Source organism: Agelaius tricolor, unplaced genomic scaffold (genome assembly GCF_023055355.1).
Source record: "Agelaius tricolor isolate 1412-34295 unplaced genomic scaffold, bAgeTri1.0.p SCAF_5, whole genome shotgun sequence".
NCBI lineage: Eukaryota > Metazoa > Chordata > Aves > Passeriformes > Icteridae > Agelaius > Agelaius tricolor.
Window position 1 is genome coordinate 8,785,541 of NW_027269265.1, and position 25,451 is coordinate 8,810,991.

General features: G+C 43.3%; 1 protein-coding gene across 4 annotated transcripts in view; it reads right to left on the minus strand.

Moving 5' to 3' along the window:
- Positions 1-4,337: 4,337 nt before the first annotated feature.
- Positions 4,338-25,451, minus strand: part of CEP170B (centrosomal protein 170B) — a 58,242-nt gene continuing 37,128 nt past the window's right edge. For 2 of the 4 annotated variants that reach the window (XM_071426301.1, XM_071426299.1), the window contains 9 exons: positions 22,741-24,516; positions 19,264-19,513; positions 16,875-17,034; positions 13,067-13,105; positions 12,379-12,522; positions 10,880-10,968; positions 10,246-10,339; positions 9,276-9,327; positions 4,338-8,550 (listed from right to left, as the gene is read on the minus strand). In XM_071426301.1, the coding sequence (XP_071282402.1) occupies positions 8,315-8,550; positions 9,276-9,327; positions 10,246-10,339; positions 10,880-10,968; positions 12,379-12,522; positions 13,067-13,105; positions 16,875-17,034; positions 19,264-19,513; positions 22,741-24,516 (2,840 nt within the window). In that variant the 3' untranslated portion in view covers positions 4,338-8,314. The remainder of the gene's footprint in view (positions 8,551-9,275; positions 9,328-10,245; positions 10,340-10,879; positions 10,969-12,378; positions 12,523-13,066; positions 13,106-16,874; positions 17,035-19,263; positions 19,514-22,740; positions 24,517-25,451) is intronic. The other 2 variants (XM_071426302.1, XM_071426300.1) reach the window with 1 other exon arrangement.

Genomic DNA, 25,451 nt, shown 5'->3' on the forward strand with positions numbered 1-25,451 from the left:
AAACATGGCTCCATTTTCACTGCACTATCTTAACCAGAAGCTTCATTTTAAGCAGACAAACAAACCCTCCAAAACAAACTCTCTACAAAGCTTTTTTTGAAAGCACAGTTGTGCTTGGACAAACACAAGGGAGCAAGGCAGCTCCTCTGAAACAATGCAGCCCTCGTCTTGAACATGTGGCATTTGGAATTTGCAGTGATGCTGTTCAGGGGTTATATCTGACATTGAGTTTGGGGCAGCTTCTAAGAAATTATGCCTTCTGTAAAAATCCAAAGGCTGCACCTCAGCCAACACGAATCCTTCTGGGAATGCTGCTGTTTTCCTCCAGGCAGCCTCTTGTTCCTGCTGAACCCAAGGATGCAGTTCCCTAGTGCAGGTCCAGAGGAAGGATGCTGTAAGGAGTGAATGGAGACAGCTTGGAACATGAGGCTTTAGCACACCTTGTACTAGGCTGCTGAGGATGGAAAAAATAAGGAGCCAGAGGATAGGTCTGGTACAACAGAAAGAGGGCTCTCCATGGAAAATGCAAGTGCCATGAGTCCTCTGCTTCCCTCAAGACCAAAACACAAGCATGAACTCAAAGAAGCCCAAAAAGTAATTAGTGGAGCAGATAGGACACCTCTCTTCCCAGCCACCTCACTCCTGAATTTACTGCTGTGCACAGATCACTTATCATGGGAGCCATCCCAAATCTCTGGATTTACAACAGGGCTTAAAAACAAAGCAAAGGCTGCTGCTGTCCCTGTAGATCTGAGTTACCAGAAAGCTGGAGGCAGGATCTGCAGCCAATGAAAAGAGCTCCAGAAAGCCACCCCTGCTAAAGGTCCAATCACCCCCAGGAAGTGTCCCTGGCCCTCAGATGACTTCAGAGGCTGAGCATTCCAACTAAATATTTCAGCTAAGCTCTTGCTTGTGTGCAGGACTGAAATCCTGGTGTGAACTGTGTCAGATAAGTCACAAAAGCTCACACTGAATTCAGGATCGAACCACACCAGGCAGCAGCACCTTTTTACCAAGTTCAGGATTCATAATTTATCTCTCCAGTATCACAACTTCAGTTTAAGAGGGTTGTATCAGAGGAAGAGCAGCTCCCAGGAAAAGGAATGCTCTGTATTCCTCCTCTTTGTCAGCTCTCTAACCACTTGCAGCACTGATGAATTCCACTGTCCTCCTCCACTCCAGCTTGCAAAATCCTGGTTTCCTTCTCATCTGACCTCACATACCAGCCCACCCATTCTGCATTTCTGATCTTGCTAGCAGTGTTGTAGCTATGACAGCTTCAGGATGGAAGAGGGTTTATGGGTAGAATATTGTTCTGTTTGACCAATTCTTGCAGCTGGGGGGAGGAAAGAAAAAAAGAATAGCAAGTTTTAGAGCAAACAGGAAACTTTATTTCTTCTTCCTCTTCCCCATCTCTCAGACAAGGCTCCTTCTACCAGTTGCTCTGGCTGACTTGCCATCATCCCACACAGAATAAATGCACCTCTTGCTGTATGGTTGGGTGGCACTCTATGGTTAACATAATCCCTCTAAAAATCATGCCTGGCCTTCCAGTTTGCTACAGAGCGCATTAAAAGATAGAGTGGAGGAGCTTTTTCTGCCTGTGTGGGAGGTTTGCTAAGAAGAAACTGCCAGTTTAATGCATCCTCATCTCTGAGAACTAATTATAGACAAAAACATCAGTACCACTGCAGAGATTACTACAAAATTACACTTTCTGTTTCGTGAGAAGGAGGCTGGGCTCCAAATACCAACAGCTGACAGAAGGATGGGAGGCAGGAGTAGTCAAGGTCTGAAAAGAAAAGTGCTCTATTTATACTTTGTGCCAAAAGATTGTATACTTAAATTAGCTGGGGAAGGGGGGTGGGGAACCAAAAGAAATTATTTCAGGTTCAGAATTGGGAAGTGATTCAGCTGACAAGCCATGGGAAAATTTCAAAGTCTAAATAAAATTGTGATTTGTTTGGAAGTATTTTTAAAGATTTACTCAGTTTCCATCTTTTAAAACATTCAGTAAATTCACTAAGATATCTCATCATGGACTTGAAACATTTCACTTGAAATATATAACTTATTTGGAATAAGTTATAATAAATTTTATAATAAATTTTATTCAGCCTAAAATTAAATGTTCTATTTAATGTCTGCCATGTCTGCCAGCCATGTTCTGTTTAGAAAAAAATATTTCAGGGGAAAACAAATAAAGCTGTGATTCATATAGCACAAGAGACGGCAGAGTCCTTTGCTGTCTCAGTCTTGTCACTCATCTTTTGTAGCACCCACCCTCCAGCCACACCTGGGAAAGATGACTTGCAAGTATTAGGAAAATACTTCAGTGTATGCTGTGTTAAAGGTATTTTCTAGTATAAAAATTATACTCCTCTTATCTCTGTGGTTATTGCTGTTGCTGAAACGAAACCTCACCCAGACCTCTGGATCTCCTGTTTGGGAAGTGTCTGCAGGTGCCAGGTGGATGCTGTATTTTGTGGGCTTTGGTGGTTTTTTTCCTTCCTGTGATTTGAATGTTGACAGAAGCATTTAGTGTTGAACAAACCCTTTCTGGCACCAACTCTTTTGGCAAGTATAATATTTCCAGTATTTTCTGTTCAGAGGGGAAAAGGCTTAATCAGGGTAGAGTCCTAATGAGTGCTGCTTTCTTATATTCATTGTTCTTGGCTTCTCTTGCTCAGCCCACATCACTCAGAGAGCCCAGCAGCCAACCCACTGCAGTAACACCTTTGCTAGGTAACTGCACAGGGGAGTGTGCAGGTGTGTGCTGGTGCTCAGGGTTGCACCCAAATGGCTGCACCCCACTGAGGAAAGCAGCCCCCCTGCATGCACACTGCCCACTGCAGCCCCCTCGCACCAGCTGAGACCAGCAGGGCTTTGCTCTTCAAAGCCCAAGGATGTCCTTGCTGTCCTGACTCTCCCACCAACCCATGGGCAGATGAGGGTCTACTGCTGGATCTTCACACAACATCCAAAAAAAAACCCAAACCTGTCTCCTCCAAAGAATGAAAAGTTTTGTTCTGAGAAAAGATCCTGAAACCCTGCTCAAGGCAAAGCGTTCTGGTGTTCCCTGCTGTGCACATGTGGAAAACCAGGCTCTATTTCCCAAAGCAGCTGAGGATGTTGGAGAGCCAGGCCTGCAGCTGAAGGCTCAGCAGGAAGATGCACAGAGGAGATCATTACTTTTCCCATCTATCCTTTATTTTTCAATTCTAGCAGCTTTCATTATGTTGCAAATAGTTTTGGCTAGAGTTCCACCGCCTCTTATGTTTATTCAGTCAAACAGTTAAAAATTAATGAAGTGGGTGCACTATTGATTTCAAAAGGGCCCTTTGCACAGCATCCCAACTCAAACACTGCTCCATACTGTCAGGGAAGCCTGGGGAGAGGCAATATTGTCAGTGTGTAATGCAGCCCTGCATTGTAGGCAACACAGAAACCTCTGCAGACACAGCACACAAAGCTTCAGAAGGCTTTTTAAGAGAGACATAAGATTTATTGGTTTTTTAAAAACAAAACCCCTCCCTAAAACTTTTCAATGTAAAAGATTTCTATATACAAGTATCTGATGGAAAGGTAACCAGGAGATGGAAAATCTCCCAGTGATTCTACTTTAGGGACTAATATTTTCTTCCTATTTCTGTTTCAGTTATTGCTGGCAAGCAATGCCATGTTTTCATCAGCTGCATGTGTTCTGCTTCCTACAGGAGCTGTGCTAATGCAGAGTCCCATGTGGCACCAGGCAGGCTGGGGGAGGCTGAAGGCAGTGCAGAGAAGGAGGAATTAACATTATTTCTAAAGTGCCAGGAAGGATGCAAAGCTCAGACAGAACTGCAGCAGGGAAGGAGGACACTGGTGCAATGAAGGAAAACATCAACAACTATTTCACAGACACATAAGCTATATATATATGTATCTAAAAAAATAAATAAGCCTAATAATGTATCTGCAATCACATACCTCTTGGGGAATGATCACTTCCAGGCTGGATTCAACCACCATGTTAATCATGGCAATGACACATACCAGCACTAAAAATTAAATAAAGTATCACCAGACAATACTGAGAGGTGCTAACTTCATGTGAAAGGGACTTAGGGACTTAAACCCCGGAGTTTCTGGGGGAATAAGGGGACTCCCGCTCTTTGCAGAGGGATCTGCCCAGCCATAGGTGTCACAGGACTGATCCAGCCATGCTCTGAGTCTCCAGTTGCTGACAATTCTGTCATTCTACTGCACTTAACACCAGTGAGAACAGGCAGTTGAAACAATCCATCCACCAAACACACATCCTCCTCCAAATCAATGCACAAAATGCAGCATCACTGTCACATGATAAAAGAATGATTTATTAGAGCAACTTTATGATAAAATTATATAAAATAACAATTTGGTTTTTTAAAGACATCCACAATATCACCTTGAAACAAAATGTACAGATACTGCCTATAATCCAAACAAAAATAAATTACCGTTCAAAAAAAAACACAACAAACCAAAAGTGGAAAGAAATCAGGGCAGAAGAAACAAATCAAAATTATACACAGCATTTCAAGAGGGCGTGGAAGAGAGAAAGTCATTAATCGATTCAAGTTATACAAACATGTTTCAGCTTTACTCTCAGACAGCTCAGCTTGCATTTGTGTTGCATGCAAATGGAATGATCCAGTGAACAGTTCAGAACAGCAGAATCAGCAGCATAACAACAGCAGAGAGTGAAATAGGCACAATTCAGCACGGGGCACATTGAAAGTGAACAGGTAGTTCTGTCTGGTCTTTGCAAAAGTTATACACATTTACCAACTTCAAAAATAGCTAGTGTGATCTGCAAAACAAGAAAAAACTAGTAGAGTCTTGCACTTAAATACTTTACACCTTTTTATCTTTTTCTTTTTGTCTCCTTTTTTGTCAGTAGGCTGTATGTAAACATTCCACTAATTGTACCTTTACTAAAATACTCAAGGATGATGCAGACGTTCTTTCCTCCTGGAGCATGACCACAACATGACACCACCACAGATCCAGCTGGGTCCTTGCTCCCAAAGCTCCTACATACCCTCACAGGAATTTACATTCACCCCATCAGAACAGAGTAACAGGATTTTACATTTGATTTTACATTTGAAAGCGTCGAACTGAAAAGTTTTCAAGTATAGTGGAAGAGCTGAGGGCTGGGATTTTGGAAGGTGCTCAGGGCATCAAGCACCCAAAGCATATGGAAACCCCAAAAGAACATGAGCACCTGCTTCCCCAAGACTTCAAAAATCCCACCCTTGGTTACATTGCTTTAGTCAAACACAAAACACACAAAAGCAGTGGCCCAGGAGTGACACACAGGGCAGTGCCAGCCCTGCCAAGCTCAATGCAGGGCCCATCCACAGCTCACAGGAGCAGCAGGAACCTCGTGCACTGATCCTGGGCCCCCCAGGTACACCACTACACGTGGGGCAGGTTCACATTGGAGTCACACAGGCATGGTTCCATGGTTGCATACAGTACTGCTTGAAAGAACCAACAATCAGCAAAGGAGTGGATAGCTCTTTGGCTTATCTGGAGCAGACAAGTGCAAACCACAGTACGGCAGAAGCAGTGAACACAAGAGAAAATATGTCGCGTTTCATCGTTGACTAGCAAAACCTTTTCAAATGCAAAGATCCAAGAATGAGCATTGTGTCAGGACACAGAAGCATTTTACAGTTTGGCTGAGTCACAAATAAAACAAATCAAGCTGTGCATCCTCCCTGCCTTCACACACTCATTTCCAAATTATCAAGAGACACTGATTGTTGCATCCTCATTAGTCACTTGAAGAGGTACTGTATTTTGCAGGTTGATTTAATTGATGCAAGGTGTCTGTGGGTTTGCTCTCTTCTAGCTCAGAACAGAGCAACCAAGGGAGAAAAATCCCTCCCTGATGTGTTCAAGAATCAAAGAAGAATCAAGCAATTTTCAAGTGAAAGTAAACAGAAGTCCCATCAAGGACACGTTGCAGAGAAACAGAATCCACTTGCGCATAGCCATGAAGATGTGGAAATAACAAATAATCAGAGAAGTCAGATTTATGTCTTAGTAATTCACTTGTTTCTACAGCAAAACTGAAACTAACAGCAACACCTTATCTGTGAAGGTCCTTTGACTCCTAGTGAGTTGGGGTAGCACCTGGTCAGTTCAAACCCTAACTAAGAAGGGCTTGAAAAATTGTGTTTCATATGTCAGGAATGATACCACCACTTATGATATTCACCAAGGACACAGTCAGGTATTTCAAGAAAAGACAGATCAGAATCAACGACTGAATTAACACATTCAGATAGTGCGTATATTACAGGCAGAACAACATCAAGGGCAAATTCTTTTTATTCTGCATTCATCTATGTGAAATCCAGCAGATTTCTTCATGGAAGGGCATCTCCACACAAGCAGATGAGCTTATAGCCTACTGGAAATCTCGGAAGGATATCTGCATCTACTATTTACCAGCCAGCATCTTGCAGGCTCAAAAATAAACTAATGACATGTTGACATACTCCCATTTTGGGACTGATCCTGTCTCTGCTGAAATTGATGGAAAGCTCTCACTGGCTCCGCCAGGAAAGCAATCACCTTCTTCACTAGTAAGGTTAAACACTTTGTGAGCATCCCTATTTATGTAAATTATTTTAACAGGTTCCCACAGTTACAACATCCTAGCAGAAAAGCTCAGGTAACTACTGAAGCTAACTAAGGAATCCACTACTCACCCCAAAATATAGAGTCAGCACACAAGAAGCAGTCAAGCTTGGGAAACCATTTTCACTGGTTAAACTACATACTGTATGAGGGCAAAGTGGAACTCATCTGCTCACCTTTCCCAGTAAATGTATCCTCCACAGCTACAAAAGAATTTCTTTACATGATTACTATTTGTTGACCTGGAAGAATGAAAAAGGAATTGATACAAGACAGAAAAACCTGGGAGCAAACACATCTGGAAGAGATCCCCTCAAAACCAAAATTTTTGCTCTTAAAGCAACAAAAAGTGCAAAACACTAAGCAATTTAACACAAAGACAGAATATAAACCCCAACTTTTGTTAAATAAGAAATTGCTCAAAGAACTGTACACAATCCTTAGTGTTTCTAGGATTATAACGGACCAAAAATTAAATCCAGAGACAAAAATCCCAAACGTACCTATACAAGTGCTTGACACCGTTGAATAGTTTCTGAGGAACACCACAATGGTGGCCTTCACAAGCACTTTTGCATTGAAAAAAAATTCATAACAGAATTAGCCATAAAGGTGGAGCTACATTGAAGCCATTATTTTTTCAGTGCTGTCAAGCGATTGCACTAGTTCACAGCAACTGTGTAATTGAGTTTATTCCATGAGCCATTGGAACAGATGGTTTTCTTTGCAATTGGGTAATTGCAAACATCTTAGTCTTTGGCCCAGCCAAGAGCATCTGTAGCTCATGACGAAAAGACTGTATATTTAAATTAAAAAAGAAAAGCAGCTTAAAGACCGCATTTGTACCAAAATCATGAAAATTTGGCAAGCTAAATTGTAAAATATAACTTTTTGCACCTACCCCAAACTTTGGGTCTGAAAGAGAATCAAAAATAGTAGGTGTATTGGTAGTCTTTACATTCATACCATTATTAACTTTTATACTTTCCCAAGAGAAAAAACAAAAGGGTTTATTCTGTCTTGTTTTGGTTTTTGGACTGAAAAACAGATGCACAACTTCAGAGTGGCTTCTTTTTTATGACTGCCAAAAGGAAATCTTACACAACTGCAAGTAAGGGTTTCTCTCAGAAACCCATGATATTGCACAATTGTTCTGTTGGATTTGCAAGTTGATTCCAACAGAGTTGTAATGCTTCACTTGTACACTTCAAAAAAATTCAACCAAATAAAACCCAAACAGATATAGTACCAAAAAGGTGTGGTTTTTTTTTCAAATTGAGCCACATTACAACTTAATAGTTATAAACAGGCCAATGCAAGAGCACTTTAGCCTCAGCAGTATTGAATGGAAAATATGCAAAGCCTGTTTTCTTATGGCACACTGGAAGAATAAATAAATGAGTAATTTAGTAAAAATCAGTTTGCCTCTGTGCTGAGTATGTGCTGCTCCACAGTGCTAGTCTTGTTTAAAAGGCATACACAGACTTTCCATTCACCCTCACAGCATAGATTTTTCTTTTTTGTGCAACATGTTAGCAATCTAAAGAACTGCTCCACACAAACTGTCCACAAACCACTCATACACAATACTAATGCAACAGTAGATTACAGTATAACAGCAATACAAAATATTGTATCAGATCACATATTTCTCTCCATCTGGAATGAAATTCGAATCTTGCAAGCTAGAAGACCCACAGTTCGATTTCTGAGCGTAGTTTCTCATCTGTGCTAGGGACAAAGTCTCCAGTGTGGACCCAGAATTGTTAGCAGTCCTGACTTTAGTGGCTGTAGATTGTTTAGCAGCAGAAGATGCTTTGTTACTGGCAACTATATCCAAGTTTCCAGTAGGGTCAATGATAGCGTTTATGACTAGGGAAAAAAAAAAAAAAGAGACATAAACACATGAGCAACCATCAGCAAAGTTTCCAAACAGAAGTTTGCTGCCTTCATTTTGAAGGCAGCAGAACTGTAAGCAGTACTTTTGTTCATCTTAGTCAGGTTATTTTGCTCATTAATACGTTCAGGTCTAAACAGCTTTAACAAGCAAAACCTCTCCCAGACTGAAGAGATGTGGACTCTCAACTTTCTGGTTAATTTGGAAAAGACAAATTAGAGCAGCCAAATGGCAAGCTTCTAGCAGGAGCCCAACATGTTGCCTGGATGTTTTTACATGCCTTTATTATGCTTTTAGATGATGCAAGAGCTTGTCTTGTTTTTCCTAATGCAGAGATCCATGTGCAAAATTCAAGTCCAAAAAGCATAGCACAGCTTATTGGCTGAAAGAGCTGCTAAATATTATTTTACCAGAACAGTCCTGCACCGTTTTATCTTATGGGAATATGCTAATTACCACAAACAAAGCATTTCCATAGCAACAGCTTCTACATTTCAATAGTACAAAATTTTCCTAAAAACAGGCAGTATAAGATAAATCTACCGTTGATTCCCTATGCATTCATCAGACAGCCCTGTGGTAACAGCCTGAACTTCTGCATCCCTTCCCAGCTTTCACTGACAAATCAGGCCAACAATACTTTATTTTGTGCAACTCTACTGGCATTTGGGAGACAACAGGAACATTTTAGATGACCAACCTTCAAGCTGTTTTTGAACTCGCCTCAGCTCCTTCAGGATAGAACTGATTTCCTAGAAACAAAAGCATCAGAATGGAAAATTAAGCAACAAAGTACTCGACTGACACAGGAATCTAGTGTTACTGCTTCTGCCTTATCTGATCAAGAAGATTCAAGGTCAGGCCCAACCTTGCTCATTTACCAGAAAAGCTGCATTGAGGGGCATTTGGTCAGTGCACAGGGAGCCTGCTCTGCACTGTGTCGCCAAGTGCTACTACAGCACTCCATTCATGGCCACAGTGGCTTTTATGAAATGCTACACCTGTACAAAAACTCCTCCTTAATACGAAATACACAAAGATAATTATAAACTCAAGACCTAGACCAGACAGGGCATTTGGCCACATTTATACTGCTGCAGCACCAAGCTGCACAGGTCTAGCACGAGGTTGTTTAGCATTAATCATATTCACTGGATCCACTACTGCACTTAAATCCTTACTGACAATCCCCTTCAAGGACAATGAAAGGCCATGACAGCACAAGCACCATCTTGAGGCTGAATCACCTGAGTGAATGCACCCTGAGGTGGATTTTTACTGCCCTAACATCAAACAGTTCCAGGTGAAGAAAACAAACATTCATGAGAAACACCTGTCTGCAACTGAAGCTGTGGCAACCACATGGCAGGTGACCCTTTGGTAAATGTTTAAATGAGGCCTAATGACCCTGAACTTCAACATCTGTTAAGAAACCCCGGCTTTGAAGATCATTTGCAAAGGAACTGGGAAAGGGTTTGGTGAAACAAAACCACAGAAAGAACTCACTCTGTGACACTTCAAACAGTAATGAAATCCAGCAGTTCAACACATGAGAATGGACCAGAAATTCCAGAAATGGATTTGAGAAGGGTCAGAGATTGTTGGTTTGGTTTCTTACAAAGCTTTCATGGATCAAGTCTTTAGTATTTCACTGGTTTGCATGGACTTACTTTGTTTGATGTCTTCAGAATTGGCACTTCATTTTCTGAATTGATTTTGGCCTCCATTTCCTCCCAGGTCCTTTCTGAGTTTTGAAACAGAATCCTGTAATACAAAAAGTAGAGCAGATCTTAAAATTGCCATCAACAAACTGCTTGTTTAAAAGACTTAATTATCACAAGATGTGGCAACAAAAGAGATTAGTGGATTAGCAGCTGGATAAAGCTCCTTTCAGCTGATTTAGGAACAATCCAAAGTCCTTCCCTCTGATGTCTCTAGAGCAACAACAAACTTTGAAAAGATTTCACAAGCTTGGTAACATATTGCATATTTACAAGAGCCTTGTAAAAAGAGACAATCCACCAGTTTTCTGCTGTATCTCCTGCATAGGCAACATTTCAAAGTCAAGGCATCAACAGGCAAACCCAGCATCAAAATTCCAAAGGCCAAATATATGAGGAAAAGTGATAGCAAATAATCGTATTACCTCTGGTTCACTACACACACACAATTTCCTACATGTAGACTCCCTGCATCTTGATTACAGAACTTTCCAAGACAACAGAACAATATCTTCCCCAAGTAGCAAGTCAACAAACTCACCAGCAAGTCAATATTTCAGGCAAGGGACAAGAAGTTACTTACTTCATTTTTTCAGCAAGGTTTTCTGTATTTTCACGGATTGTATGTGATAACTGGGACACTGGGTTCAACATCAGATTGTCAAAGATTACCTAAAATATGAGGACAGATTGGAAAAATTTTAGCAAAAGCAGCATATTACAAAACAGGATTTTTTTTGTACAGTAAATCATCTTCACTGAAACATCTCTCTTTGTGTGGATAATACTTGAAGTTCAAGGGAGATTAAGATGGTGTGCAGCTTTACTGCAGCACTTTGGCAAAAAAGTTAATACTAACTTGTTCAGACTTTTTCTAGAGACAGAGCTGTTTGCAGTAACATAGGCATTTAAGCATTTCTGAAAGAACAGCACTTGGGACTTTCCACACCAAAAAAAAAACACCCCAAAAGTCAAATCACAATGCAAGAAGCCCCACAAGCAGTCTCACTGATACTACCTAATGTGACACATATGAGTTCAAACCACCTTCACAGGCAGGAATCCCACCATGTTACATTCTGCTGTATTAAAATACTATCAAACTCCAAATACTCAAGTCCTGTGGCTTAGCAGAGCCTCCAGGCTTCTGCCAGGAAAGCCCACATCAAGCTGGGGGCACTCTGAAGCTGCACCTTTTATCCAGCCTTGGCACTTCTCTACAGGAGAGGAAGGGACTGCTTCAAAACAGCACAGGATCAGTTCCAGTGGCTCAGCCCACAGTCCCCTGTATGTGCCTGTGTGAGTCACACTCCACCTCCAGAGTGGCTGTGCTGGAGCCAGCTCTGCCTCACTGCCTCCCTGAAGCCTCTGCCCAGCTCTTCCCTCCCACCACAGCTGGCAGGCAGAAAGCAAGCAGGAGCAACAGCCAGTGCGGGATCAGCAGCTTTCTCCTCCTCCTCCTGGCACCATCACCCCACTACACCCCTCATCCCAACACCATTCCCAGCCTCAAGTGCAGGACAGGCTTTCCCAGCCTTTAGCATCACCCCAGTGATTTGCAGATCACCCTGCAGGTAACATTGGAGGGAGCAATGCTCACAGACTGCAGGGCACAGCAAACCAGCTGTGCCACAGCCCCAGTCATACACCTCTCCTAAGGTCCAGATCCTGCCACTGCTGCTCCATGAGCAGCTCTAGCCAGGATGCCAGCTGCAGAACAGTGCCATTGAACTATCAGTGCTTCTGCTTTCAAAGTTGAGATGTTTGAGTTCTTCTCTAAGACAGCAGTGAAATAGCCTAAGAAGACACTGAATGTGTGCTCTCAAAAACAGGTGATCAAGCCTCAGGTTTTACTGGCATTTTACACAAGAGAGGAAACTTCCAGTCACTACTGGCAAGAGGGGTGGTTCTCTTCCTCTTTTTTCATTTTAAACACTGTTTCTATACCCACACATCAGTGCTGCTGAGAAGTGTAGGCTTGGGTTTTTTTGAGCAGCCTCCTTTGGCAGCTTACAAAGAACAAGAAGACATACAGCATCTTAAACCCATGTCATATATAAAGTAAAGAAAAAGGTGGCCTGCCTCCTCACGGTTTCTGGTCCTTGTTTTTCTTGAGGGATCCTCTTCTCTGTTGTCGTTCATATTTTGGTCAAAATCCTTCAGTTCCACTGATCCCGGAGGCACTTTCTGGTAGTTCAGACTTGCTTCTGGAATGTGCTGCACCAACTTGGAAATAATGAGTAATGAGTCATTAAAAATTAGTAGGGAAAGCAGGTTCACAGGCACTCACTGAAGGTATTGCAGATTTAAGAGGAATACTGATTCACTTAAGTCTTGTTCAGGTATGGGCTTGTAAGCAAATTACTAGACCCCAATCCTGCAAGTGCCTACCCACTGGAGTCATACCACAAAACTCTGTGGGGCTATTCTACTTTAAAATTTTGAGTCTTGAGCATGTATGGAAAAGTACATCTTTGTCTTTTTTGAATTTAGCTAAAACTCAAAAGGACTCTGTTTTCCTGTTATCTTATGTCTTAATACATCAATGCAACATTAAAGACACACTCAAATTAATCAGAAACCATTTAGTAACACATGAAAGAGATGAAAAAGCAATACAAAACCACTAAAAAAGCAAATAATTAACAAGAAGAACAGAAATGACAAGACAGTTACTCCTGTTGGGTTTACTGACAAAAACTTTAAAAGAAGGGGAAGAAAATAACAGTGACAAGACAGAGATACAAAAATAATGGGATGGAAAGTGCACCTGAGATGGATATGCCAGCCGAAAAGATCTACGAGCAATCTGTGTTAAAACAGAAACAAAGAGATCAATGCTAGTGAATGACTGTGACAGCAAGTATCAAAGAGAACACAGGGTTTGGGGTTATTTGGGGTTGATATTCCCAAAAGCACATTCCTGAGGACCAGCACTTGGTGCCCACCCCCCATCATGCACTGAAGCCCACGGAGATCCTGGCCAGCAGCCAGTTCTGCTGAGGTGGCCTCGGGCAGATCCCCAGTTACTCCACACTGGACTGTGCTGAGTGAAATCCAGAGTGCTCTGGGAAAGGGAGGAACACCCAGCCCAAGAGGCTCTTTGGCTGGCAAAGCACACAGCTCCTTGTGAGGAAACTGTGTGCCATCCAAGGTCCAGGCTCCCCACACTATGCAGCAGCACTTGGGTTATACACAGGCAGCAGATGTGAGATATTATAGCACAGGGGCAGAACAACCAAAATATTTAGCTAATAAGCTTCCTTTCATCAAGTGCAGAAACAGTAAGTTAGGCTGACTGCAGCAGTAAAAGTGTCAGAAGGGAATGAGATATTCCTACAGTGAGCAGGTCTCAGCCCAACCAGCTGAAAACAAGGTAAGGACAGCACCTGCTCCACCATCCCAGGAGATTTTGGGCATGACCTGTTCTGTTCTCACATTTTCTGTTCCATCACACCTGTAAGCATTTCCTCTTGCTGTACCAACACTAATACTGAGTATGTTACACAACAACTTAACAAACTTAATCAGGCTCTTTAGTTTTTGTTACATCGTTATCAACATTTTTTAAAAAGACCTGCCAAAAGAATTTTATGCAGGGCTAAAATTTGCAGAAGTAGCCAGTGATTTGGGATGATCCAACCTGACTGTGTTTGCAGCAGCTGAGGTTTAAGTTTGATGGCTGAGATCTGCAGAAAGCTGGGTCCTGCAAAATCTACACGCCCCCAAAGCAAGGCATCCCAAACAACCCAAGGCTTTGGTAAACAGGAAATATTAAGGTTTCATCCTTGCTGAACTCTTTTGTTCTGCTTTGTTGGGGTTTTTTTTAATTTGCTTAATTTGTAGCAGTACTCAGCTCTGTATGCCAAGAATCTATCTTATCATAAACTATACAGCTGAGCCTAGAAAAACAAAACCACCCCAAACATACACTGGGGAAATGGAAAGCCTCTTTGGCAAACATCCAAGCCAGCACCGAACCTGAAAGAACAGAAACTGAAGAATAAGGCTTAAATCTAAGGCTTCACCTTAACTTATAAGGGGATACTCCTCATTTAAACTTTAACCAAGCTTCTTAATAAAACTAATTTAAAAAGCAGTTCATTTGAGGTTGAGAAATGCCAGCCACAAAATGGTCCCAGATGATGTTTCTGGTACAGCATTAAACACTCAAAAGTGATTCCAGTACCAGTACTTATTTTTCCTGCATTTTCCCCACTTTTTTGGAATATATATATTTAGTACTAGAATGCAGAATGGCATACAACACTGCATAAGCCATTGCAGCATAAGAGACACCCATACAGAAAATCTTTTCTTACTCACATAATTCCTTCTATCAGATCTTTCAATATATTACTATTATAACCACGGTAGCTATTTCTCATCACTATGTCCTTTCCTAGAATATTTCATATAAAGATTTTTTGATAAACACTCACAAAATTCACAGTGCTCAGCATCACACACACTGATCTTCAGAAATTTCCCAGCAGCTTCTCTGCATCAACCCAAAATTATTAATTCAGCACAGTTTCAACAACACTCAGACTGGGGGAAGCAGGCATGGCAGTGCACTGGTGCTGAATCTGGTCCAGCACCAAAGATGAGGTGTCTGGTTATTAAACTCACATCAGTTTAGACTGTTGGCATTCATAACAAGACCCCCAAGCTGCACTGTTTAGGATCCCAAGCTAGGATCTGGCTCCATCTCATCTGCCAGCAGAAAGCCCTGCTGATGGAACCTGTTCCTGGCTATCGACCACATCAGGCAGCAACACCGATGCACTTTGCCATTTGGGGTGTACTCAAATGGGCTACCAGATGCTGGCCCTGCTGAAATCATGCTGATATCCACTCCTGTTCAGAGGAAGCCTCATTAGAAACCTTTAGAGTGTTTTCAGCCACTACCTGAACACACCAAAGGTTATGGCTCCTGATCTGTCTTCCCTGATTAATATCAGTGCTTCGTCCTTCACACCACTGTAAGATCTCAAAAACTGCTCTGGCAGTGGGCACTGCCAGGAGTACTCCCTACAGTGTGACAATCCTGAATTTGCTCTCCTGACTGTTGTGAGGGACTGACTGGCATGTCCCACACAGCAGCACTGCAAAACCACAGAGAAACCCTCATCCAGGTCTGAGCAATCCTGGGTTTGTGATTCTGCTATTCATCACCACACTTTGGAGCCTGTCATTTTGCACAGAGCAGAAACACTGTTTTCCAGGCGTCCTCCTCTAGCAGCTGGGAACATCCCTCTGTAGGAACTGAGTTATGGTTGAACCCTTCAGTGGCACTCCAAAAAAAAAGCAGGGATGCTGCTCTTCCTTCCCTACTTTTCTGTAAGCAAGTGGGAGCCCAGTAAAATGTTTCATTTGCAAGTAAGAAGTACAGTAGGTATGTCACCTTTACTGCTTGAAAAGAATAATACAAAAGGCAGCTTGGCAGGTGTGGCACTTGCAAGGAAACAAAGCAATAAAACACTTTATCTCAGAGCCTGCAGTTATTGTGAAACATTCGTGCACTTTGGCTCCAAAAGGCCCCAGGACAAACCCCTCCCTGAGCAGGCTGCAGCTGATCTCAGTTTAGCACAATCACAGCCACACTCACCTGATCTTCTGGGTATCTCCCTAAACTTCTGCTTGATCTAGTGCCAATCACAGCAGGATCACAGGGCCTCCAAGGACCCTCTTGGCAGAGTAAGAGCCTTGGTCTCAGCTTTGATCCCTGCCTAGGATGGGTCTGCAATTCTCACAACAGTCAAAGACAACAGGGGGCCAGGGGAACCATCTGAGCAGCAGAGAGCTGTGTATTTTTTAAGCCCACACTGGTGGTACACAGGAGAGAATCTGGATTTAAACAGTAGCAAAGGCAATTTTGCTTCAGCATCTGAAGCCTCCTGGTGACCTTGCAGCCAAATTTGAGCTGAGCTGGTCCCTGTGCTGCAGCACCGGTGAAACAAATTAAGAAATTGCCTCTCTCCTTCCCAGCCTAGTGCAGACAAACTGTGCTCCACAGTTTGGGAGGAAGCCACAGCTACACTGAAGGGCTGGGGGACAGCACTTCCCAAGCTACCTGCCTGCCTCCCTGCCCAGCTCCCAGAGTCCTTGCCCTCCTCCATCAATACTCAGCTGGAGGGAAGGGATTCAAGCAACACCTGCACAGCATTTCAACAGTCCTGGCAGAAAGGACACAGCAGAAGCACAAAACACAGCTGACACAGAGTGCTGACACGGTCAGTGCCTTGTGTGAAACAAAGAGGAAGGCTCTGGCTCCCTGGCACAGCAGAACAACACATCCCCCTCCATCCTGTTCCTCAGATGCAAATTTCAGGGACCAGCATCCAAACAGAAGCCTTGGGAAATTACATGATTCTGGCTGCGGCAGAGAGGAGAAAATAAAGAGCACCCTGCATAGGCTGCAGTTGGTCTTTCTGGTGGTGCTTTTTAGGAGTACAAGGAATGAAGGTTTTTTCAGTGCTGCAGCAACTGGATTTGCTGCCCTGGTCTCCCACCCCAGCCATGCCCCAGGCACTCACTAGCACCGAGGGGCAGAGATGTCAGTGATCCCACCTCACCTCTTCTCTGGCAGATATGGTGGAAGCTGGAGTGTTGGGCACAGAGCTGAGGCAGGGGCTGGGTCCTGTCCCCGAGGAGCTCTGTGAGTCCCCATCTCCAGCAACGTCGTGAATCTCCCGAGCAAGGATGGCCACATCCTTCACCAAGGTCTGGCTGAGCCTAAAGCACAGGCAACGAAGCAGAACCATCAGGACACAGAATACAACACGCCTCATGTTCATAACATATAAAAAAAGGAGCCACAAAAGGTTTGTGGGAACTATAACCTCTGCAGAGGCTAGGGCAAGCAGGGCTTTTTGGGCTGCCTTGGCTGAGGAATGTTCTAGCTGCATAAAAAAGAAATCCCCTTCCCTCCTCAATCCAGCTTCAAAGTGGAGAATTGATATAAAGCAAATTCTAGTGACTACACACTGCCAGAAAGTAGAGACAATCCATAAAAAAAATTATGCTATTGCTCCCCCACCCATTCACTCTACTTCTTTCTCTTGTTTGCTTGCTTTCTTAATACAGTACAGCTAATTTTTCTTCCTGGGTCTTGTTTTCCATTAAAAAGTACATACAGGGGAAAAACTTTTTTTTTTTTACTAAAAGAAAAAAACCTCAATTTCCCTTGCATTTTCCTTGTGGTCTGTAGACTGAAAATCACAATATGCCTCCACATTCTCCACAATTGCTGAAGGATTATGAGGATAAGCATAGCATACATTAGAGGGATCTGGTTTTCAGAAACCAAATCTTGAAACTTCAAGCCCCTTGACAGGTGTCCAGTTAACAATCAGTGTTGGCAGGACCTTGCTCTATCTGCCCTAGAGCTCAAAACCAGTTCCTAAGTCTCTGGATTGTTGGTAGTAGAGCTTTAAAAAAACCCCTTCAGACCTGAAGTAGCTGTTGTGGTAGTTTTAAAGGAAAGCTTCCACAAGAAAAGATAATCTTACAGCTAGTCAGATTCATTTGAAACAACTATCTTCTTTTAATGAAAAAAATCAAAACCAACCAACAAAAAAAAAACCAAAAAAAAAAACCAAAAAAAAAAAACAAAACACCCCACCCAACAAAAAACCCCATTATTATGGAATATTCCAAGTTGGAAGGCACCCACAAGGAAAACAAGCAATGTGATAAAACTGTCAGCTCATCAAAACATTTCCTTGGAAAGAAAATGCACAGTTGAACTAATAAAATGCAGGCTGAGCTGCCTGTATAAAGTAACCCCTCTCTGTGCTGGTTTGGATAGAACTGTCACCAAACACTTCCATTATGTGACTCACTACTGTAAACAAGTGGCATTTTCCCTTTTAACTCTCCCTGACTCCTCTAAACCCCTCCCAGTTAATTCGGGAGCAGCAAGGGAAATCAGAGCTGCAATTACCAGGCAGACTCTGTGACAGAGCCCCGCACGGTGCAGCGCCAGACGAGGCTGACGCAACCCTTTATTTATAGCTGCTGAGAGCCCCAGCGCTCCGGTGCTGGGAATGCTGCTGGGAGGGAAGCTGGCATCTCTCACACACACACACACACACACGTTGTGCAGCACAGGTAGAGCAGCCTGGTTTGAAGGCTGACACACTTTCTAACAGCCTGACAGCAACTTTCAGGCAAGAAAAGCCCTGTAGAGGTGAGCGCGGCAGCGGCGAGGGCGATGTGGCCAAAAGCAGACACAAGGCAGCTTCCTCAGGCAAAAGTATTTCAAGTATGGCCAGTACAATGGAAGACCAGTATTTCTGGAAAGTTGGCATAACACAGTTGCATATAAGAGATGACAAACCTCAAATGCCACTGTTTAAAAAAAGAATCTATTTGCTTTATTGCTGAAGTCCTCCAGGCAACCATCAGACCACCAGTACACAGCAAGCACTGTATCCAGGGACATCAAGCTAAGCAACGATTCATTTATATTCAAGGTCTAGACAGGTTCAGATTCAGTTGTGCCAAGCAAAGAGGTTTCTGCCCTGCAGCTATTTCTTACTGCTCCCTGACCAGCTTCAGGCAAAGCAGCTTCAACAGTTTACATATTCAGTCTTTGCTAATCCATTTGACTTCCTCTGCAGAGAATTAAGAGAGTTCACACCAACCACATCGTACACACACACACTGTGACTTCCAGCAGAGAGCAGAGTTATGCAGGTATAAACAATTAGACTTCCCACAGCTTGAACAAGAAACCAAGAGACAATGACTGCACCATGGCCTTTTGTAGGTACAAGGTACAACCAGTACATCCGGGCTGTAAAGGTTCCAAGTCAATGCTCATATATAAAGGAGACGTGGGGCACACAAACAACAGGAGAGAGCCTCTCCTTCTACCCCCCCACCTGGGTTTGATTTGAGCACTAAGGAGAAAACAACCCATTTTCAACTCATGGGTTAACAGATAAAACCCCAGCTCACCTGGCTATTTCTGCTATCTCTGCTGTTTGCGCCATGAAGTTGTAGGGGTCAGGGTTGTCATCAAAATCTTCATCCTCGTCTGTTTCTCTGCCATTGTGCTTCTGCTTGCCCAGCCCAGAGCCACGTATCCTCGGTGTTTGTGTGGCTGTTGAAGTATGGGAGCGTTTGTGTTTAGGGGAGCTGTGATTTGAGCCATATTCCTCCTCCGAAGTGGAAGTGTAATCTGAACCCTGTGGTCTCCGCCTTGATGCTTATAAAAAATGAATTGGTTTCAGACCGAGGACAGTAGTCAAGAGTAACTACAAAAGGCTGAAAGGTAACACAAAACTAGCCCAAGAGCACAAGGAAAGGAGAGTTTCTGTGCAGATCTTAAGTTAAAATACCATATTCTCTGAGCTTATTTCAAAGTTGAGCCCCTCTATGGCTCCCATTCACTGTACAAATTTGGAGTGGAAAATTCCAATGGAAAATCATAATGACTGTGTTAACGCCTCCACTGTAGTAAATTACTACCACAGACTTTGCTTTCCATGCACAGAAGCTCTGTGTATAAGTAGCACACATTTCAGACTCCTCATAGTCCCACAGATGTCCTTTTCTGAAGAGAGCCCAATTTTCAAGCCTGCAGATACCTTTCTAATTAGCTCCAAGTACAAGCAGAAGGAGGGGTTTTTGAGTGAAGAGTAGACTGCTGGTGCTTGGTGTTATTTGCAAGAGTCCACACCCCATGTTCACCTCCTGCCTCACAATTCACCATTAATGACACTCTACAAGAAAGTGCTCACTCTCAGGACTGGCTCCAAGGCCTGGAGCCAAGTGGAAGCTGCTCACTTATCCCAACTTGTTCTGCAGATCTGTAGACAGCCAGGTCTTCCTTGCATGGGAAATGTCAATTCAAGGTGTCCTTGTTTGAAAACTGGGCTCCCAATGTTTGCTGCTTCACTATACTCTCTACAGGTACTGCTTCATTCCCTTCTGTCCACCCCTGGAGAATGAAGACCCACCAAACACAGAACCAGACGAGTTATTTAGAATTACAACACCAAAAAACTTCACTGTGTTACCAAGACAATCCTAACACTGAAACACTACCTGTGAATTAAGTCAGCATCATACACCATACAAACAAAACCAACTAATTTGGCGTGTAAGATGCAGGTAGAAACTATAGATAATTACTGTATAGTGAAAGAAGAACTCCTAGACATTGCTATCTCACCCACAGCTACAATAATGCCTTGGCTTAGGATATTTATATATATATATATAATAAAAATAAATTTGCTCATATTCAATTCATAGAGTTGTGTCTCTTTTTTTAAATGCAGTTTTAGAATCAAGAGGTCACCCTGTCACTGAACAGCAATTTTAAAATGCTAAGACTCATTTTCTATCTCTGTATGCCAAGGGAAATCAGAATCAGCTCCCTCAGTATCATTTAAATTACCCTGAGTAAACAAATTGTGTACACAGAGGAGCATGGGAGACAGGCCTTTAGCTCTCAGAACTGGTAAGTTGGATTATTTTGATGCTATCTGTGACTTTCACAGAAAGCTACTTCAGGTGGCCCAACAATATACTGGCATTTCTTGTCTCATGGGCAGACAGTTCATGCTGTTCCTCCACTAGTGAGATTAACTTTCTCCCACTGGGAGAGTTGGGAACTCCTGTGGTTAGCTAAACACTAAGAACTCCTGGAATAAATCAGCCACAGCTGCCTCCCTATCCCCTAGGCTTGACAATCAAAGCTTTCAAGGGTTGTTGTATTTTTTTTGCTGCTAAAAAAAGTCTTGATGGCACAGTGCAATAGTCCATTTTCACAACATGTCACTCTTGTTGCAGGAAGGGAGTTCTAGCTGCTGATTTGCTATAACAGCATTAGTACAGGAGCATGGATCACACAACACCAAGCACAATGAAGCTCGAAATACACCAGCGTGTACTTAGAGCTTGCACAAGGTTCACAATCCTATCAAAGAATTAGGAGGTTAGTATTTTAGGAGTGACTAATTCAGAGGAAGGATTAGCATCATCTGCTGCAACTATGGACAAGGAAAGGTGTTAGCATGCTGCTACAGAGGTGTGGAAATCAAAAACCAATTCATTTAAATAAAGAACTGGCCAACACTTATCATTTTTCTCCAAATGATTTGAAGCCTGTGGTCCAAAGGCAGAGGGAGTGCAAAGAGCACCTCCTGTTTGGAAAACTGACCACATTATCTTTCTTTAAATTTGTTTATCAGCATTAACAAGAAGTTAATAATAGCATCATCTCAAAAAAAGGCAAGAGAAGAGACTGTACATACTCTTTTAGCTTAATCACATTCTGAATTACATGCATATACAAGTGTGTAAGAAAAAAAAATCACTAAAATTAAAGGTGAAGCTGAATGTACTAAAACAATCCAAATCAAAACAAGCAGCAAATAACATTTTTACCATGCAATAAAAATGAATACTGCAAGAGGGATAAATACTCAGCTGTATGAAAATATATTAAAGGACACATTCAGAACTCCAAGACCCCTTATAAAATCATGAAACTGCTGAAAATAGCATTCTTCTCAAGAGGACTGAGAAGTCCAGCCAAAGGGGGTCTTCCTGTCCCTTTGGCTGCCAATCATTCCTAAAATGCTAAGCAAACACATCTGTTTTGCCACATCTGTGGCAGGTCAAGGACTACAGGCATTGACTTGAACTTAGACCAAAGGTTTCAGGAACAATCTCCCATTACCAATTACCATCCCAAGGTTGTCATCTGAATTGTCCCCACCTCTTAATTGAAGGCTGATTTCAGTATGACAAATGCTGATATTTCAAGGGTCTATTGAGTGCTCAACTGCAGGGAAACGTAGTCCCCACACCTCTGCCTCATGGGAACCCCAACTGTGAACCTGCTTTAGCCGTGGCAAAAGTCAGTAAAAATACACAGAAGTGTCAATCTCTTGGGGTAATTAATGTGCAGTGTCTAGCTCTGTATTTATATTTTCAGGAACAACAAGGGAACAGCTTTCACAACACATGGACATATATTTTTTGTTCTTCAGTTTCAGAGGCCTTCAAACCTGCCACCTTGGACATCAGCTGTCACCAACATCATTATAAGCTCTCTGGGAGAAAACTTTGAATCGTACAAGTAAAACAGATCAGAATTTTTTGTAGCACTAGAAAGGGATTAAATTCTATAATATGGCAAACTGTCAAATGGCAACTGGTTGTTCAAAAACCAAACCACTGGAGTAGCTATTTGGAGTATCCTCACAGACATAACCACAATACCATCTCACTGAGTATGAGAGTGCTCTGCTGTCTCCAAATCCACATGAAGTCTCAACATCTGTGCTGCTCATGAATGCAGACTTTTGTACTCACCAAGGCAGCATCTCTACTACTGTGATACTAATCCTTGGCAACCACGTGCAGCCTGTAGGTCAGAAACAGGGGAAGAGGGGAGAAACATAAAGCAGGAGCACTTACAGGATGATGAGGAGGAATACTTGACACTGCTTGAACGAGTCCTGCTGAAAGGCTGCTTGGCAGAGGCAGCAGCTGCCGTCTTCCTGGCTGCAGCTCTCACCTCTGACACGCCCGTCTTGCGATAGGACTCGGCGCTGCGGCCCGAAAACCCCGTCCTCGCCTGCGCCGTCTCCGAGTCACTGGGCACTGTAAATGATCCTGCCCGTTTCCTGGGCATGGCCAGGATGTCCAGCCGGGACAGCTTCTTCGTCTCCGTGGGCTGCTTGGTGCCCTGAGCAGCGGCATCCGAGTTGGAGGCTGCTTTGTCAGCATCCACACATTCGTTGTCCGAAGCATCTCCCAGCCGGGCGCGGCGCAGCTTTGAGGCCCTTGTAGGCCGTGGGGTGGATAAACTGTTGGACCGGGTGAGAACCTGCTGGATTTTCTGCACGTTTGAGGTTGTTTTGCTCTGGTCCTCCTTGGGGGGCTGAGTGAAAGGTTTCCTCCTGGGCACAGGCCGGGTTACTGAGTGCTCATGGTCAGACACAACCGCATCTGGGACTGGCAGGTAGGGCGAGTTTGAACTTCTCTCGTCATCTGTGAAGTCAAGTGACCCTCGAGTCCCAGCGCTCCGCTTCATCTGGAAGCGTTTGGCGGCCTCTGCTCGGTTGGGTGCCTCTGGTGCTTGTGTTTTCCGCTTCTCCGTCAGCCTGTCCCGAGCGCTGGGCTGCCCACACTGGTCCTGGATGGATGGCGTGGAGGAAGATTTCTCCTTCTGCAAGCTCACAACTGCTTTGCGTTTCGGGGCACTTGCTGGGATGTTTTTGCCGCTCACCAAGCTGACTGTGCTGGCCGTGTCTACATCTGAGTCCCCTGACAAGGAGTCCTCCAGCTGACCAGCAGTTTCCGATGGCTCCAGCTGTTGGCTTTGACCAAGCAACTTGGCTTCCAGCGCTGCCAAGGCAGTTTCAGTGTCCTTAAGCAGAAGATGAGTGTCCTGACTAAAGTCCATACGAGTTGATCGAACAGTCTCTAAATCTTTAAGCAGAGGGTGACTTGAAATATGTGGGAGTTTATTCTGAGGAACACCACTGCTTGATTTATCTTTGGTAAAACTTTCCTGTCTGACAAAAGATGCCGTTTCCTTTCCTGACATATTTTCTTGATCTTGAGGAAGACTCTGATGAAGGGAAATGACAACTTTTCCAGCCGTGTTTATATAAGCACTGACATCTTTGACCGGTGGCTTTCCAGAAACTGGTGTGCCAGCACACTTGAAGGAAAACTCCGGATCCTTGCTGTCCTTGTCTGCTCGAGCATGGGATATACTCATAGAGAGCTTGGAGGGAACCTCTGCATCATTGCTGTCATCACCAATGTAGAATGAAGTAGAAACTGGCTCACTCACAGCTCTCACGTGAGAGATCCGGGTGGCTCCTGGCTGCCGGTTCTCTGATCTGTTGTCTTCCCTCATCTGCTCTAGCATTTTGCTGTTCTCTTTATATTTCTTGCCTTTTTCTGTGCTGAAGCCATCATCAGATCTGCTGGCATCGCTGAGGCTATCCGGATCCAGGTCTTCCTGGATGAAGAGGTGGCTGCTGGAATCGCCATAGGCTTCCACGCAGTGGTCCTTCACGATGGTTCTCTTGGTAACCTCCGAATAGGACTCCTGGCACACCAGGACTGTGGGAGTGGGGCTGTCTGATTTATCACTTGGAGGGAGCTGGGGAAGAAGGCGCCTTGTTCTCGAGGGCACAGAGTTTTCTGGTTCCCCAGGTTTTGGGGGTACCCCACTTTCTGAAGAGAGTTAAGAGGAAAAGAATCAATTACTTAGAATTGTGCCATTTGTTTATTTATTTGTTTAGGAAGAGCTTGATCCTGCAAAGTACAAGTCCACAAAAGCACTCAAAAGATGTGCTTATAACTAAGGTTTTATGTAATATGAACATCATCAGGGCCTGGTTGGTGCCTGCTCCCTCGAGTTTATAAATACAGACATTAAACTTAATTCCTTTGCTGAATCACACTGCCCAACACCTTCCCTTCTCGAGGTAGGAAGTCAGATTCATTCTCCCCTAATATACCTCTCAGTAAAAGCACTATGGAGTATAATGACATTGCTGACATCTAGCATCAATCAGGCCATGGGAATGAGATGAAAAGCCATCAGACATCAGTGATGCAGTGTTTTAAGTGCCATTCTAAACAACATTGCCCATTTGACTAAATAGATTGTGTTTTTCACAGTACAAGTTCTCCTACACTCATGTCCCAGAGCAAAGTCCCAGGAGAAAGACCCTGTAATAATCAAGAGACTGTGAATTAGAGCTCACTGCCCCAGCATGTGTGGGCTTATCAGCAGGAACACTAACACTCCATAGAAAGAGTGTTCCTTTTTCTCCCATGCTTCTGGCCAAGCCTCCCTATCTGATAACACCTTTAAGTACCAGGATAACTGGTTATTTGGCTATGGTAATGTTACAAGCACTCCAGGAGTTAGGTCTCCTGCATGGTGTGAAAACAGTAGCAGTGATCTCTGAAACAAAGATTCCTTCTAATCTTTAGGGGATCTGTCTACAGCTGTAGATGGCAAGAAGGCATGACAAGTAATCCCAACCAAAAAAAATTGAAAACATTTGCAAAAGCCAACAAAGTGCTTTTCTCCTTTTCTCACACACCAACAGGACCACAGAGTCCATAAGGTGTTTTCCAAGTTAGGAAATTGAGGGATA